This window comes from Sitophilus oryzae, unplaced genomic scaffold, assembly GCF_002938485.1.
Source record: "Sitophilus oryzae breed Bouriz unplaced genomic scaffold, Soryzae_2.0 scaffold_173_pilon_pilon, whole genome shotgun sequence".
Classification (NCBI taxonomy): Eukaryota; Metazoa; Arthropoda; class Insecta; order Coleoptera; family Curculionidae; genus Sitophilus; species Sitophilus oryzae.
The window spans coordinates 789,233-806,240 of record NW_022146435.1 but is presented as its reverse complement, the minus strand read 5'-3'; the positions used below and the strand labels follow the sequence as shown (position 1 = coordinate 806,240).

General features: G+C 33.9%; 1 protein-coding gene across 4 annotated transcripts in view; it reads left to right on the top strand.

The window, feature by feature from the left end:
* LOC115881775 (myosin heavy chain, non-muscle) overlaps positions 1-17,008 on the top strand; it is a 141,555-nt gene that overhangs the window by 105,899 nt on the left and 18,648 nt on the right. For all 4 annotated transcript variants that reach the window (XM_030899418.1, XM_030899417.1, XM_030899416.1 and 1 more), the window contains 5 exons: positions 868-992; positions 1,768-1,782; positions 10,431-10,523; positions 10,578-10,740; positions 12,789-15,581. In XM_030899418.1, coding sequence (XP_030755278.1) covers positions 868-992; positions 1,768-1,782; positions 10,431-10,523; positions 10,578-10,740; positions 12,789-15,581 — 3,189 coding nt within the window. The remainder of the gene's footprint in view (positions 1-867; positions 993-1,767; positions 1,783-10,430; positions 10,524-10,577; positions 10,741-12,788; positions 15,582-17,008) is intronic.

The window sequence follows — 17,008 nt, the reverse complement described above, 5'->3', positions numbered from 1 at the left end:
GCCCATGCAATTAGTCCACCTCTTCCTATCCCTGAGTTTGAATAATTATGATATAAATAATTTTTTACATTTCTTTCATTATGGGGGGAGTGTCATAATCAACCACTCTATTGATGCGCGAGTCTCTAAATTTAACATTTCTAACATGTCTTGAAAACGGTTCTCTAAAAAGCGTATTTACGTATCCTCGAAAATGTATGGCCAAGAAATGTTGAACCAACAATCCTACACGCTTTTCTTCGTACAATATAATATATAATACTTCTTCTACAAAGTTTGGATGTGACAGTTTGACATTTCTGAGAGCAAAGACGATTGAACTTGTTTCCATGGGTAACTAAGTGAAATTGTTTAAAAATGATAGGAATTCGCTGTAACTTTAAAATTTTTTGGAAAAAACTTAAAAAGCTTATATCCCTGAAAAGCTTAAAAAATGGCGTTTTTTTATGAAGTCGTGGCCAACTATCGTTTCCTTTTAAAAAAACATAAGTTTGTGTCATATCAAAAATTACAGTCTTTAGAAAAAAGCGGAGAACACAATCTCATTAAGGATGTGATTACCTACAACTTTTATCTGACTTTTTTTTTTGGTCTGAAATAGATAATAATGGAATTAGAGACAATTTTTAAAAGAGCCAAAATTTGTTTTTTTTCGAAATATAAGCCATGAACTTTTTCAAAAATCTGAAAGACGCATCACAAAACTGCAGTTCTTTCCCCATTTTACCGACTCTCTATCTCCAGTAGTTTTCCAGATTATGGGTATCTCGGGAACTATTCAAACGTCGGTAGAGAACATCGTAAAAAACTCACCCTGTATTAGAGTATTTTATCAAGATGGATTTTTATCTTATTTTTATGTTTCAGAAAGAGAAGACCAATCGATCCTTTGTACCGGCGAATCGGGTGCAGGAAAAACAGAGAACACCAAAAAAGTTATTCAGTATTTGGCGTATGTGGCAGCTTCAAAATCTCCTAAAGGATCTGGAGCGGTAAGCAAAAGAAATAATTGTCTTAAATGCAATATGTACATACATAATATACATACACATTTGTATACAGCCTTTTAAGTTTTCTAGGGCAACTTTTTCGATGATTAAGCACCTAGTTTAAAATTAATATTTCAAGAAAAAGTGACTATATATAAATATTATTTGTTATCTTGTACTAAATTTGAACTACTTACTTATTTTGTACTCCTTTTCCGACATATGTTCATATAAAGTTTTATTTCATAAAATAATCTGAAGAATTACTATCTGAAGTGTTTTCTTACTTAGGTAACACACTGTATATTGTAGTGTACATATCTTTCATTATAAAAAATTAAATCTTTAGCAGTCTATGTCGGATTTACCAATTAATTTTCAGCTTGAAGTGAACTTTCTAGTATCAACTGCCAAGCTCCCAGTAGTTTTTAAACATCATTTTGAGAAAAATTTCTTATATTTTTAAATCTTTAAGATAAATTAAGATATTAAATAGATTTTCTTCAAATCCAACCGAATGACAACGTTCTGAAATTACTTAATTTTAAAAAAATAGCTTGTTTTATTTTTCATTCAGGTATTTCAAAACAAATGCAAAATACTTTATGATTTGGAAAAATAACTTTTATTTCAAAAACTGAAGTGTTGTGAGAGTATTCCTACAATGAACACATTATGTGCATATTTTTTTTCATTGGTTTTGAGATACCCTGTATTCATTCTTATCCAAATAATTAATCTGTGTTTTATTTGCATGTTTACCTTTGGGGATGTACAGCAAAAAGATCTTATCGTAAGTAATTTTTTGGTTATTAGCTAGATATAAGTTTACATTTAGTTAAAAATGTTTATAGTGAATTGCACGCTATTTCTTGTTCACAGTTTTATTTAAATCCAAGTACTAAAGCTGCGTCCCCATTGCTCGCGAGCAGGCCGAACGAACACGTGAAACAGGAAAAACATGGCAAACAGTCGGAGCGAGATGTTCGCGACGCTCGCGGTGCTCCACGTGCTTGCGATCCAGTGTTGCCAGATGAAAATATGTAATATCCGTATTTCGTTGGTCGAAATATCCGTAGTTGAATAAAAAAATCCTTATTTATACAGGGTGAGTCTTGAATAAGTGCAAATATTTTCAGGGATGGTATATTTCGACCCCAGGAACACGTCTATGAGGTTTTTTCGCATAAAAATGTGATAAAAATCGTACATTTTTTAAAAATTTTATAATATCTGATATGGTTACGCTTACATGGTCACGATACATAGGAGTGCAAATCCAGAAAAAAAACGGTAAGAGAACATATGTTATCGAGATCTACCACCCCTGAAAATATTTGTACTTATATAAGACACACCCTGTATTTTATTGATCAATTAATTCATGTTAAACATAAAATAAATATCAAAAATAAACATCTTAAAAATTATAAAACATTACTACTTCTCAATATCTACGTACTAACTACGTAGTATTACATGGACAAGAATAGATGAGACAAACAAGTATTGCAAACCAATACAATTTTTTATTATTACAAAAATATGATCCGACTGGCAAATAATATCAGTTATTAATTCTTTGTATGATTAGTATTGTCAATTAATCGATGGTAATAGATAAAATTTTTAATTTGCAAATATTCTTTTATGGGTATAGGTACTACATATTTCGTATGATAAAAGTCGTTTAGTAGGCTTGGAAATGAACATTTACCATATCATTTTACACATGAAATAACAGTGATCTTCATTTCCAAGGCAACTGTGACGCTGTTCTTTTTTAAACATATAATATGTTAAATTGTTCAATAACTGAAAATTTATTGGAAAAAAATCCGTACGTCCGTAGAATATATCCGAAATCCGTCAATCTACGGATTAATCCGTAGTTCTGGCAACACTGTTGCGGTCTCATAAAAGGCCTGTTTCGACTATTCGGCTCTGTCGCGGTATATTAAAGAGACGCTTCGGAGCCATGCGAGCATACTTTACGGCGCGGCAGTTCGAAGTGCTCGAGCTGTTTGCGTTGTTTGTTAAATTTTTAGTTTGGTTTCATTTATAGGATTCGGTATTTACTGCAGTATGATGATACTACCATGATTTTTCTTATTTTGTTTTGTTCAGAATTACAAATATTTGTGTTTTGTTCTTGAATTAATTTTATTAAATATACCTTTAATAAAACATAACTCTATATATTGCTTACTTATCTTAATCTGATCTTTGAGAACTTTATTTATATTTTGGCATACACTTGGTATTATTTTTGAAATGCTTTGCTTGGAAACTTTGAATAAATAACCCAAACTGGTATGTGAGTCTCTAGTTGCAAAGAATCTTAATGTTATGGCCAATCTTTATTTAACCGGAATACACTTCTTTAACCGGAATACACTTCCTTAAAGTTGTATTTTTCCTTTCTAGACGGGGGCCAACTAAATTAATAAGTCTTTCAAAGTCTCTCTGTTTGTAAATCGCGTAGATGTTTAGTTTCACTGTGCTAGGATCTACTTTTGAAATTATTAGACATCCAACACCGCCTTTTTTTCTCTTTGTCTCCTTCGTTTTGCAATAATGATCGCACTAGCAGCCGCTATTAAAAATACTTCGGTATCATCAATGTCCGAACAGCACGAACGCAAGCACTACATTACAATGTGGACGCCGTTGCTTGCGAGCTGAAAGATCTTGAGAAACACGACAAACAGGAAGCGCAAGCATTGCAAGCACAATCAGAAGCAAGAGCGGAGGAGGATCACGAGCAATGTGGACGCACCTTAACATGTGATCTTGGAACTATTTTCAAAATATGTCTCTCGACAATCAACGATTCGATACATTTTAAGGTTTTAACGTTCACATGAATTGTTGCACTTTTTAAATCGTAGATTTAGAATATAAGGATGTAGCAATAACTATTTTTTCGATACTTACTTAATGAACTATACATGAAAAGATAACAAGGTGAACAGTATGTTGATTTGTTTTTATTAGATTCAGTCACATATTACCATTGTATATACAGGGTGGTCCGAACTGTATTCCGGAAACTTCGGCAGCATATTCTGCAGATAAAAATAAGTAAAAAAGTTCTTATAAATGTATGTCCTAATATGCTTAGTTTCGGAGATACAGGGTGTAGAAGTTTCATTTTTATTTCGATTTTTTCCAAATAATTTCTGAAGGAACGTCAATATTTGGATGAAAATTGGTGTCTAGGAGTTTTTTAACATGAGAAATTTGATTTTGATGTCAATATGACAATATGACTGGTAGAGGGCGCCACCTACATGTATTTTAACTGTTTTGAAGAGTAATAACTTTTCGTCCGTACCTGAATAAAACTACGAGCAACCGTTGTCAAGATATTTAGAATAGAAATAGTCGATACGTGTCATTATTACAAAAAATAAACATGTTGAGTAGATAGGTATTTGACAGAAATGATTAATTTGGGAAGTTTTTATTCTTTTAAGTTCATCATAAATTTTTCTTCGAAAAAATGATGATAAAACAGTTTCTGTTGAACTTTTGGCACAACACGTATCAAATTTATGATTTCAGTCTAATAACTATTTAGTCAACATGTTTAATTTATGTCAATGATAACAGGTATTGATAATTTCGATTCAAAATATCTGGAGAACCATTACTCGTAGCAATTTTACCAAGAGACCTTTTTTACGTAAAAAACGTTGTAAATGTATGTATTTTTACTCGGTAGTTTTATACATATACGGACAAAAAGTTATTACTCTTCAAACCAGTTAAAAAATGTGTAGGTGGCGCCCTCTACTAGTAGGAGTCATGTTGACATCAAAATCAAATTTCTCATGTCAAAAAACTCCCAGACACCAATTTTCATCCAAATATCGACATTACTTTTATTTGGAAAAAATCGAAATAATATATAATAACTTCTACACCTTGTATCTCCGAAACTAACCATTTTAGGACATATATTTATACGAACTTTTTTACTTGTTTTTATCTGCAGAATTTGCTGCCGAAGTTTCCGGAATACAGTTCGGACCACCCTGTATATTACCAGTTTTAGAGTCTATTTGCTCAGTAAAAAACTTACAAAAGTACCATATGGTTTACTTTATGTAATGCAAAAACTGTTTACCACGCCTCTAGGTATTATTTTTATTTATGATATCACGACTGTCTCTCTCGACTCTTGAGATTCAACAGCGCACTGCTTATTATTCAGGCGGCATCAGTTTATAAGAGTGTAATTTTACCGAAAAATATGGACCTCCCTTCAGCCCAATTATTTTTATAACTTGTTTTAATGTTTATATTATATAATGATTGCAAGATATTTTCACATTTTTAGAAAGTATTTAACAATTATTTATTTCAGTCGCTTTTTTACTTAATTCCTTAACTATGGAATCATACAAAATATGCTAGACATGTGAGCAAATATTTCATTTTTTATACCACATTCTAAAAGTATTTCCGAAAAAAAGATCAAATATCTTTGATTTACATACTTAATTTATTCCAAGTCAAAGAATCACCCTGTTTATAAAATTTAAACCAATATCTATAATCTAATATATGTACAGGGTGTCCCACTAAGAATAGCTCCCGGCTGTATCTCGGAAAATATCAATATAGTGTGGGCATGCTGAAATCGCTATTAAATAATGATTAAGCTATCGAAAATTAAGTTAGTTTTGTTATTGCTACTTCGAATTCAATGTTTCACTAAATAGAATATTAATTTGAACGCTGCGCTGTAGAGTAGATTTTTTACGTTTTTATTTGTTTGTACTGCACATTTTAAGCCAATTTTCCTTATTTTTACATGCGGTCTCACTGGTAGAGTCCGACCAGGGAATTTTCGGTACGTAAAGATCAGATCAGAATCAAGTGGTGCGTGACTTTGAACCTGTACAGGCAACTTGATCTGAGGCTATCGATACTTAAAAAAGTCGATATCTTTGTTGTAACTTATCGATATACAGGTTGGCCTATTAGTGCGAAGATTGAAAAAACATTTTTTTGATATGAAAAAAAAATTATACCGATGTTGCATCGTTTATAATAGTGTATATCCTAAAAATATTGTTACGGATTCCATTGGTTTACTAATTTAAACTCACGATTAAATACTTAACAAATTTATTTTTCTCATTATATACACACAATTTATACTAATTATAACACACAATTAACTTTTTATAAAATTCCTTCGCCAAATTGTCACGATTCTTTTCAAACTTCAACTTCAACTGGCCCCAAGAACGGTAAACTAATAGGATTGCTCATCCTCATAAGACGTACGTTCGCCTCTTCCCGCGCTTCAGCTGACAGTTGTGACGTCATTGTAGCCCTTGTCAAAGCCTTCGTGGCCTTGTCATGATAGTGTGTATTATTAGTTGCCTATGGTAAACTTATAAAAATAACAGCTGAGAAATTTTGAGTTAATTATTTTGTCAATTTTAAATGTGAAAAAGGTGTCTTTAAAGTTTTTAGAGCTATAGAGTGTATAAATACGTTCATTTTGTGTTGTGGATTGTGACAAAGTGCATACTAAGTGCCCACGATTTTGTTTATTAATTATTTTAAAGCAAAATATGGAAGTACTCTAAAAAGAATGCTTGCAAAAGGTGATGCTGGGACCTGCTGTTCTTAAAAATGCATTATCCGAGTATTTAATACGATTTATACAGTTAATTTTCTATACTGCATACATATAAGGTATTTAAATAAATAAACTAAATAATGAACGTTTTGCATTCGGTAACCAATAATGCACGTGCGTGTATTATTGGTTGCCGGATAAGGACTAATAACCATGACAAGGGCTACAATGACGTCACAAAGCGAGTAGTTTTCCCATGCACCTGGCGGACACTTTTGGCTGAATGAGCAGTCCTATTAGGTTAACTGTTCTTGAACTGGCCCAACTGCTAAGCGCGGGCTTTATATACTCTACCAACTGTTTCTGGAGCCTTCTATTTCTAGGATTCTGTAATGTTTCTTTAACTTGCAAGTAAATTATTTTTAGATCATCGATAGATTCCTCTAAGTCTCAGAGATGGCGCGCTACTCAATTCGCCATGTTTCTTGACAATGTAGGCAACCAGCAATACACTTGCAGTTATTTACTTCTCCGACAGATGTCGCCACCGCCTTAACAAAATTTTGTGATATACAATATAGAGGGTGTCGCAAAAAAAATTATGACAAGGTTTTAAGTTTTTTTAAATTGCACCCCGCATTTTTCTTTCAGAATTGGATTCAGCATAAAATTCTGCATATAGTACACTATTTTTATTTGAAGCAATGCGGTGTTGCAATTGTATGCAATTTTATTTCATATTTATTAAAACTTTGGTTAAAAACACTATGTCCGATAAGTGGTTAAAAACTGGAGTGCATATAGCTTTATTAATACTTAGTTATACTTTCCCCGGTATATATACCCCTTTATAAGCCATGCAACATTTATATAAAACTTTTTTTCATAATCTTCGACAACAACGACGATATTGGAGTTCCTCGCACTAATGGGCCAGCCTGTATATATTCAACATCATGTAGATATTTCTTTGATTCATTTGAAATTAAATTTCAAAGTCACAAACCAACTTAAAAATGTGTTTTTGCTTTTTTGTCGTGATCTGTTTACTGTAAAATTGTGCTTGCGTTGTTATTCCATTATATATTACTCATTCATGCGTTTTACAAAAACTTTTTTCATTACTTATTTTATCTATTAATTATTACTAAAACATATCATCATCTACGAAATGATTTAAACTGACTGAACATTATCTAAGGGCCTGACTAACTACACCGTGTAATCGAATAAAAACGACGTCACAGTAGGTGTTGCAATATTTCAGTTCTAGATTGACTATGTCGAACCAAAGATATTATAATTTTCATTAGTTGAACGCTTAAGTTTTTGTTAACGGATAGTGAGTCAAGTCTGTTAACGAATAAGGGAAGATAACAAGAAATAACAAAAAATGCAGTTTACCTATGAATTAAAATGACAGACACAACTGTCACTATCGTGTATCCTGTCCTTGGACAGATTATACCTTGAAGTTCTGGGTTAAAATTAAAACTACAAAATAAAAAATATTAAAGAAAGTTCCCAAATTTCCAAACAACAGAACATTATGTTAGAAACTATTTTTTTTATATTGTTGTCACTTTCAGCAGCTAAAGTTGCGTCCACATTGCTCACGAGCAAGCCGAACGAACACGTGAAACATGGCAAACAGTCTGAGCGATCTCATAAAATGCCTGTTTCGACTATTCGGCTCTGTCGCGGTACATCAAAGAGACGCTTCTAAACCATGCGAGCATACTTTACGGCGGTGCGAAGCGCTCGAGCTGTTTGCATTGTTTGTTAAGTTTTTAGTTTGGCTTCATTCATAGGATTCGGTTTTTACTGCAGTATGATGATACTACCACAGATTATACAGATTATAAACTTTGTTTTTTCTGTATTGTTTTTCGTGGTTCCATTTTTCGGAATCGGGCACTAGTTAGGTTACTAGTTTGCGTACATAGCACGCCCACTTATGGCCTCTAAAATTATGCACAGCGGCTGACCGGCACAGTTATTAGAGAGATATCGGAAAACCGAATTGCGTCGTGCAGTATTTACGCGTACCTTATCATGGTTACGATATGCGCGAGTCAATTTTTAACGCAACACTCGCTAATAACGTTACGGCCTGACGTAATTTGCGGATCAATTACACCAAGCGCTATTTCTAAATAACGTTTAAAAATTGCTTAAATGGGCATGTGGAGATATTTGACAACCGGGGCCGGCCGGCGAGATTTTTTATTTTTGGTTTTTTTTGGTTTTGGTTTTGGTTATTTTGGTTGTGTTTGAATTGTTTTGAATTATTACTTTAGTTTTATTAGGTAATTAATTTATTAGTTAATTTGATATTTAAGTAGCTGGGATTAGTTTTAATTAAACAAATATGGGCCTAAAATATGGATTCCACCTCTTTCAATATTAAAGAACCTATAAAGAGGCTTAAGTTTACAGCAGATGATGACTTAGCCCTTGTAAGAGAATTTGTTCTTGTTGCCCTAAACCCACTGGCAGACGTTGAACAATAAAGCACTGGAAATAAACACTTTAGCCCTTTAGTTTTAAAATACCTAGTAAACAAAACAATTTCAAAGTTAGGTTAAGTTTAAATAGCGGACGCGACGCGAACAGAATTCTTTCCGACCCGATAACTATAAATGAAGAGAGTTAATACCACCTCACGTAAAGGAATAAAAATAACACCTGGCCTTATTAACGTCCATGCACGCTATTCGGTTTAGCGATATCTCTCTATTACGCTGTTTATTGTTATTTTACGCGAGTTTATTTTTGCGCACAGGAAATTTTACTCGTTTGCACATCGTCATAAAAAACAATTTTCGTACCACGAATTAGGGACAAGATTTTTATCTGTATACTTATAGGATACCTAATCTGTAATACTACCATGATTTTTCTTATTTTATTTTGTTCAGAATTACAAATATTTGTGTTTTGTTCTTGGATTAATAATATTAAATATACCTTTAATAAAATATAACTCTATATTTATATTGCCTACTTATCTTAATATGATCTTTAAGAACTTTATTTATATTTAGGCATACGCGTGGTATTATTTTTGAAATGCTTTGCTTGGAAACTTTGAATAAATAACCCAAACTGGTATGTCTCTAGTTGCAAAGAATCTTAATGTTGTGGCCAATCTTTATTTAACTCTTTCTTTAACCGGAATACACTTCCTAAAAGTTGTATTTTTCCTTTCTATACGGGGGCCAACTAAGTTAATAAGTCTTTCAAAATCAGTAGCGGACATGCGAAAAAAAATATTAAAAAAACATTCTGTCTGTTTGTAAATCGCGTAGATGTTTACTTTCACTGTGCTGGGATCTACTTTTGAAATTATTAGACATCCAACACCGCCTTTTTTCTCTTTGTCTCTTTCGTTTTGCAATAATGATCGCACTAACGGTCGCTATTAAAAATCCTTTGGTATCATCCATGTCCGAACAGCACGAACGCAAGCACTACATTACAATATGGACGCCGTTGCTTGCGAGCCGAAATATCTTGAGAAACACTAACAGGAAGCGCAGGCAACGTAAGCACAATCACAAGCAAAAGCGTCAGCAGTGTGAACGCACCTACATAGATATCCTCATACTGAAGTAGCATTTCTGCTCCTACTGTGAAGTCTCTGTTATTTGATTATAACAGCAGTTACAAATATAAGATTACATTTATTTGATGTTAGTGCAGTCAAAGTGCAGTGGTCTATACCTATAATTGTACATAATAATACTAAAATATATATATACTAAAAGAATATTAACACTATTAATTTAAACAAAAAATACAAAATAAATTGTTAAATTTTGTGTAATTTTTTATAGGGTGGTTTGGAACAGCAACTGTTACAGGCCAATCCGATCCTGGAAGCCTTCGGAAATGCCAAAACGATAAAGAATGATAATTCTTCCAGATTCGTAAGTATTTTGGATAAAAACGTACATATTTTGAAGAACGAGTTCTTTCTTTAGGGAAAATTTATCAGAATCAACTTCGACGCCTCTGGCTACATTGCTGGTGCTAACATAGAGACTTACCTACTAGAAAAATCGCGTGCCATAAGACAAGCTAAGTCCGAGAGGACTTTCCACATTTTTTACCAACTTTTAGCAGGAGCTTCTGCTGAACAAAAAAGTAAGATTTTTTCTTTTGTAGTACGAAGGTTGTCTTTTATATTTTGCATATAGAGGTAGAAAAAAACAGTAGATAATTTTATATTGCACGAAAATTTTCTCAATTCAAAAATTCCCATCTTCAAAAATTCAGTTTAGGTACAGTTTTGAACCAAGCGGTTTAATACTTTGGCGCTTAGTTAACTAAAGATGACAGTTAATTTTGACATTTGATATACCCTGCTGGTCATCCAATTTATGTGGTCTGGATTTTAATGAGTGTGACGGAGAATAATATAAATGACCGGTTGACAGACGGAGAGACAAAATCAAAAGCGGCATACAGTGTTGCCGGGTTTTTTTACGTTTGTAGGAAAATCTGTGTAGAAAAATATAAGCTATTTTAAAAACTTTTATGTCTAAACTAAATATAATCTATTACAGCTGCAGTAAAATAAGTAACCTAATGTTAAAAAATAAAGTTTCAACCCTTAGATGCAACATTTTTCGTAAACGCTTACTTGTGCGGTTTGAAATTTTGATGCAAAATCCGGCAATATCGCATAGAAGAAATGTGTCGACCAAATTTTTATTTCTTTTTAATACATTTGATTTTCCATTAAGCTGCCTAACCTAACCTAATCACTGTCTTAAGCTTGATTTTCATGCATCCGTTATCCGACGATACGATGATACGATATTAATTTTATTGGTTGAATTTAAAGACTTCGATTGGTTAGAAACGGTTAATCAACCGAAGCCTTTAAATTCAACCAATAAAATTAATATCGTATCAACGTATCGTCGGACAACGGATGCATGAAAATCAAGCTTTACACGTTAAAATCCAGACCGCACGGTTTCGATGACCAAATCGGTATGTTGACACACGCCCTACTAGGTTTCTACAGGGTGTTTCAAAAAACATGTGCCATCTCCCATGGGAAGATTCCCCACGTAAAAATAAGATTTATTTTTGATATCAACAAAGGTCCGATTCTGCTTTGTTTCGTAGCTACAGCGTGTTAAAAGTCTTTATATCCTTTCGATTTATTATAATTTTCTTCCAAGTACTTTTAGTAATTCGAATGTAATTTTGAGGGTAAATGTTACTATAAGTGCTACATATTTTATTGCTAAAAAGTGGAGATAAATTTATCAGGGACGAGCATATCGGTTATCACTGGAATATATTTCAAAAAAAAAATGTGCGCCACTGACTTTTTTCTTTTTATATCAAAATTGTGTAGGCCGTTTAATTAAAAATATACTAATTACCATTAGTTATTATTACTATTAGTTCAACCTAGAGCAATTTAAAATAAAAAAATAATGGTATTTAAGATAATTACACAAAAGTTAATTTTAAAAAGTTTTAACATCCTGTAAACTATCTAAAACTATGCATTTTCATACCCATGTTTATAGGAACTTTTTTTCATATTTTTTTAATGAGGAATCAATGAGTACTTATTTAAAACTTTCGCAAGTTAATGATATTATTTTTTTTAAAGGTTGCTATTAGACTTGGATCAAGGCAAATTAATAAGATTGCGTTTATCTCACCAAGGAGACTGAAATCGAGAAAATATCAGGAGACAATTTTTAATCGGCATTAAATTGTTTATGCTATTTCGCTCACAAGCAAAGAAAAGTCAGTGGCGTACATGCCTTTTTTTAGAAACATATTCCAGTGATAACCCATATGCACGCCCCTGGTGAATATATAGATACTTTTTTAGCATTAAAATATTTCGCATTTATAGTCACTTTTACCCTCAAAATTTCATTCGAAACGCTTAAAGTACTTGGAAGAAAATTGTAATAAATCGAAAGATTATTAAGACTTTGACACCCTGTAGCTACGAAACGAAATAGAATCGGACTTATGTTGATATGAAAAATAAATCTTATTTTTAAGAGAAGAATCTCGATGTTGGCACATGTTTTTTGAAACACTTTGTATATGTAAAATATAAAAGACAATTCTCGTATTGTAACAATTTGTTACACTTGCGATTATTAACGCAAAAAAAAATAATCTCAATTATTCTAATTTAAAATTTGCAGAAGAATTTATCCTCGAAGATTCGAGATCCTACAACTTCTACCGCGACGACAATCACATAGTACCCGGCCTAGATGACGCGGCAGAATTCCAAGCCACCGTAAAAAGCATGAACATCATGGGCATGACCAACGAAGACTTCTGCGCCATCTTCCGAGTAGTATCCGCAGTCATGCTCTTCGGCAAGATGCAATTCAAACAAGACCGCAACTCCGACCAAGCCACACTACCCGACAACACGGTGGCTCAGAAAATAGCCCATTTACTCGGTCTATCCGTGACCGACATGACGCGTGCCTTTTTGAAACCTCGCATTAAGGTTGGTCGAGATTTCGTCACTAAGAGTCAAACGAAAGAACAGGTAGAGTTTGCGGTTGAAGCCGTTTCCAAGGCTTGTTACGAGCGAATGTTCAAATGGCTGGTTACAAGAATCAACAGGTCTCTGGGAAGGACCAAGAGACAAGGTACCAGTTTCATCGGCATTCTTGATATTGCCGGTTTTGAGATATTCGATCTCAACTCCTTTGAGCAGCTGTGCATCAACTACACGAACGAGAAACTTCAGCAGCTCTTCAATCACACTATGTTCATCCTGGAACAAGAGGAATACCAGAGAGAAGGAATTGAATGGAAATTTATTGATTTCGGTCTCGATTTACAGCCCACGATTGATTTAATCGACAAACCCATGGGCATTATGGCCCTACTCGACGAGGAGTGTCTCTTCCCGAAAGCTACAGATAAAACTTTCGTGGAAAAACTAGTCAGCGCCCACTCCGTTCATCCTAAGTTCAAAAAGAGCGACTTTAGAGGGGTGGCCGATTTCTCCATCATCCATTACGCCGGTAAAGTAGATTACTGCGCCAACCAATGGCTGATGAAGAACATGGATCCCCAGAACGAGAACGTCGTGTCTTTGCTTCAAGCGTCACAAGATCCGTTTATCGTTCACATCTGGAAAGACGCCGAAACTATTGGTAGAGCTAAGGGAATGTTCAGAACAGTTTCATATTTATATAAGGAACAATTAGGAAACTTGATGGTAACATTAAGAAACACCAACCCTAACTTTGTACGTTGTATTATTCCTAACCACGAAAAACGTGCTGGTAAAATCGATGCTCCGTTGGTACTGGATCAGTTGAGATGTAATGGTGTCTTGGAGGGTATTCGTATTTGCAGACAAGGTTTCCCCAACAGGATTCCCTTCCAAGAATTCAGACAACGCTACGAACTGCTCACTCCCAACGTTATCAACAAAGGTTTTATGGATGGTAAGAAGGCTTGTGAAACTATGATCAAGAGTTTGGAGTTAGATCAAAACTTGTACCGTATTGGACAGTCCAAGATATTCTTCAGAGCTGGTGTACTAGCTCATTTGGAAGAAGAAAGAGATTACAAAATCACCGACCTCATCGTCAACTTCCAAGCTTTCTGCAGAGGGTTCCTTTCTCGCCGAAATTACCAAAAGAGGGTCCAGCAACTCAACGCCATCAGAATTATTCAAAGGAATTGCTCAGCTTACTTGAAGCTCCGCAACTGGCAATGGTGGAGGCTTTATACTAAAGTCAAACCATTACTGGAGGTTACCAAGCAAGAAGAAAAACTAATGCAAAAAGAAGACGAGCTCAAACAAGTTAAAGACAAATTGGAACATCATATTAAGACCGCTCAAGAATACGAAACCAAATATCAAAAAGCTCAAGAGGAAAAGGCTGTTTTACAAGAGCAACTTCAAGCTGAAGTGGAACTATGTGCAGAGGCTGAAGAAATGAGAGCAAGACTGACTGCACGCAAACAAGAGTTGGAAGAAATTTTGCACGATTTAGAAGCTAGAATCGAGGAAGAGGAAGAACGAGGCAATAACTTGACCGTGGAAAAGAAGAAACTCCAAACAACTATATCCGATCTGGAAGAACAGTTAGAGGAGGAAGAAGCCGCCAGACAGAAACTGCAATTAGAAAAAGTTCAGTGCGATGCTAAAATCAAAAAACTCGAAGAAGACCTTGCGCTTTCAGATGACACTAATCAAAAACTTATTAAAGAGAAGAAAATCTTAGAAGAACGCAGTAACGACTTAAGCCAAGCTTTAGCAGAGGAAGAAGAAAAAGCCAAGCATTTATCTAAGTTAAAAACCAAACACGAAGCTACTATTGCTGAGTTAGAAGAACGTCTCCTGAAAGATCACCAACAAAGACAAGAAACCGACAGAAATAAGCGAAAGGTTGAGACAGAAGTAAACGACTTAAAAGAACAACTTCAAGAGAAACGCACCCAAATCGAAGAGCTCCAACTCCAGCTAGGTAAAAGAGAGGAAGAACTCGCTCAAGCCATGGTCAAAGTGGACGAAGAGAGCGCTCAGAAGGCTCAATCTCAAAAAGCATTGCGCGAACTCGAAAGTCAACTTACCGAACTCCAAGAAGATTTGGAAGCCGAAAAAGCCGCCAGAACTAAAGCGGAAAAGATGAAGCGAGACTTAAACGAAGAACTCGAGGCTTTGAAGAACGAACTTTTAGATTCATTAGATACCACCGCTGCTCAGCAAGAACTTAGATCGAAAAGGGAACAGGAATTGGCTACGTTGAAGAAAAGCTTAGAAGATGAGACGGCTATGCATGAAGCCGGTCAAGCCGATATGAGACACAAGCATTCCCAGGAGTTGGCAGCTCTCGGAGAACAAATGGAGAACTTTAAGAAACAGAAAGCCGCTTTGGAGAAGGCTAAACAAACTTTGGAGGCTGAAAATGCTGATTTGACCAGCGAGCTTAGAAATGTTGGCGCTAGTAGACAAGAAGGTATGTTACACTGGTCTGTGCGTCGAGCCGTGGTACCATTCCTGCTGATTCTTATGTAAAATTACTTCCAGAATCCAAATATAACTCCCGTTTTATTCTATCGCCCACCATTTTTGGGCGAGACCCTCTCTTTATTTTTTTATGTTTTTACGAATTTTCGGTAATAGTAATAATTTTATGCATATGAATTTAATTGGATGGATATATTAACAAATAGTTATATTATATGGGCCGAAAATAATTAACATAATAGTTAAATTTATACGCGTAAAATATAGTTTTTTACCTGTAACAAATAGTTTTATACGCGTAAAATAAAAAATTAATAAATACTTTGATTCACTTTTATAATATCTACATACAGGGTGTCCCACTTAAGATGGATACAAGCCAATATCTTGATTGTTTGTTGAGCGATCTTTTTCATTTTTGGCAGGAGGCTGTATGGCTATAAGACGTACATTTTGCTCTGGGTAAGAAATGCGATACCTCATAAACGTACGTTTTAATGGGGTTTGATATTTTTCGAGTCAAGAGTAAACTACCCTTAGGACAGTATTTATTTCAAATCTGATAAATTATATTGAATCCTCCTTACCCAAGATACTTAAGTTCTAATTTTGATAAATATTGATACAGGGTGTGTTATTAAAAGAAGACATTTTTATTTTTATTATTATTTTTTTAAGTACTTACGACGCCACTGGATAAACAACTGATTTATTATCAATAATCAATTATCAATTAATAATCAATTATCAATTAATAATCGATTTATGTTTTCAGATAGATTCCATAATAATTAAGATGGTTCCGATACAAAAAACCTAAATATTTTCAATTTATTTTGTTTACTTTAAAAAATTGTGTTTTTAAGTTTACTAATACAAACGAATAAAATGAGTTCCGATCCATAATGCTGCACCTGTAAGAAGATGGCTTAATGAAAATTTTCAAGATAAATGGATTGGTTGCAATAGTCCTTTTGTAGCATGCCCCCTAGGTCTCCAGACCTCACACCTCTGGATTTCTTTCTGTGGGGAACTCGAATAAGACAAGAATGTGAACAAATTTCTAGACAAGAATTACGAGAAGTTTGCTTAAGAAATAGGAAAATTTATGAAAAATGCATTAAAAATTATGGTGGTTTGGTCGAAGATGTTGACTTATAGTTCGTTATGGTTTTATAAATCTTTGTTTAGAGCTAATAGTTAATAGTGATTGTTTTAAATATCTAACTATTTGAATTTTTTAAAATATTCCTCAATAAAACGAATAAAAATCATATTTCAGATTCCATTAAAAACTGGGTTGTTAAATTATTTTGTAACTCATTTTATCCATTTGTATTAGGAACTTAAAAAACAATTTTTTAAAGTAAACAAAATAGATTGAAAATATTTAGTTTTTTTTGTATCGTATCTTAA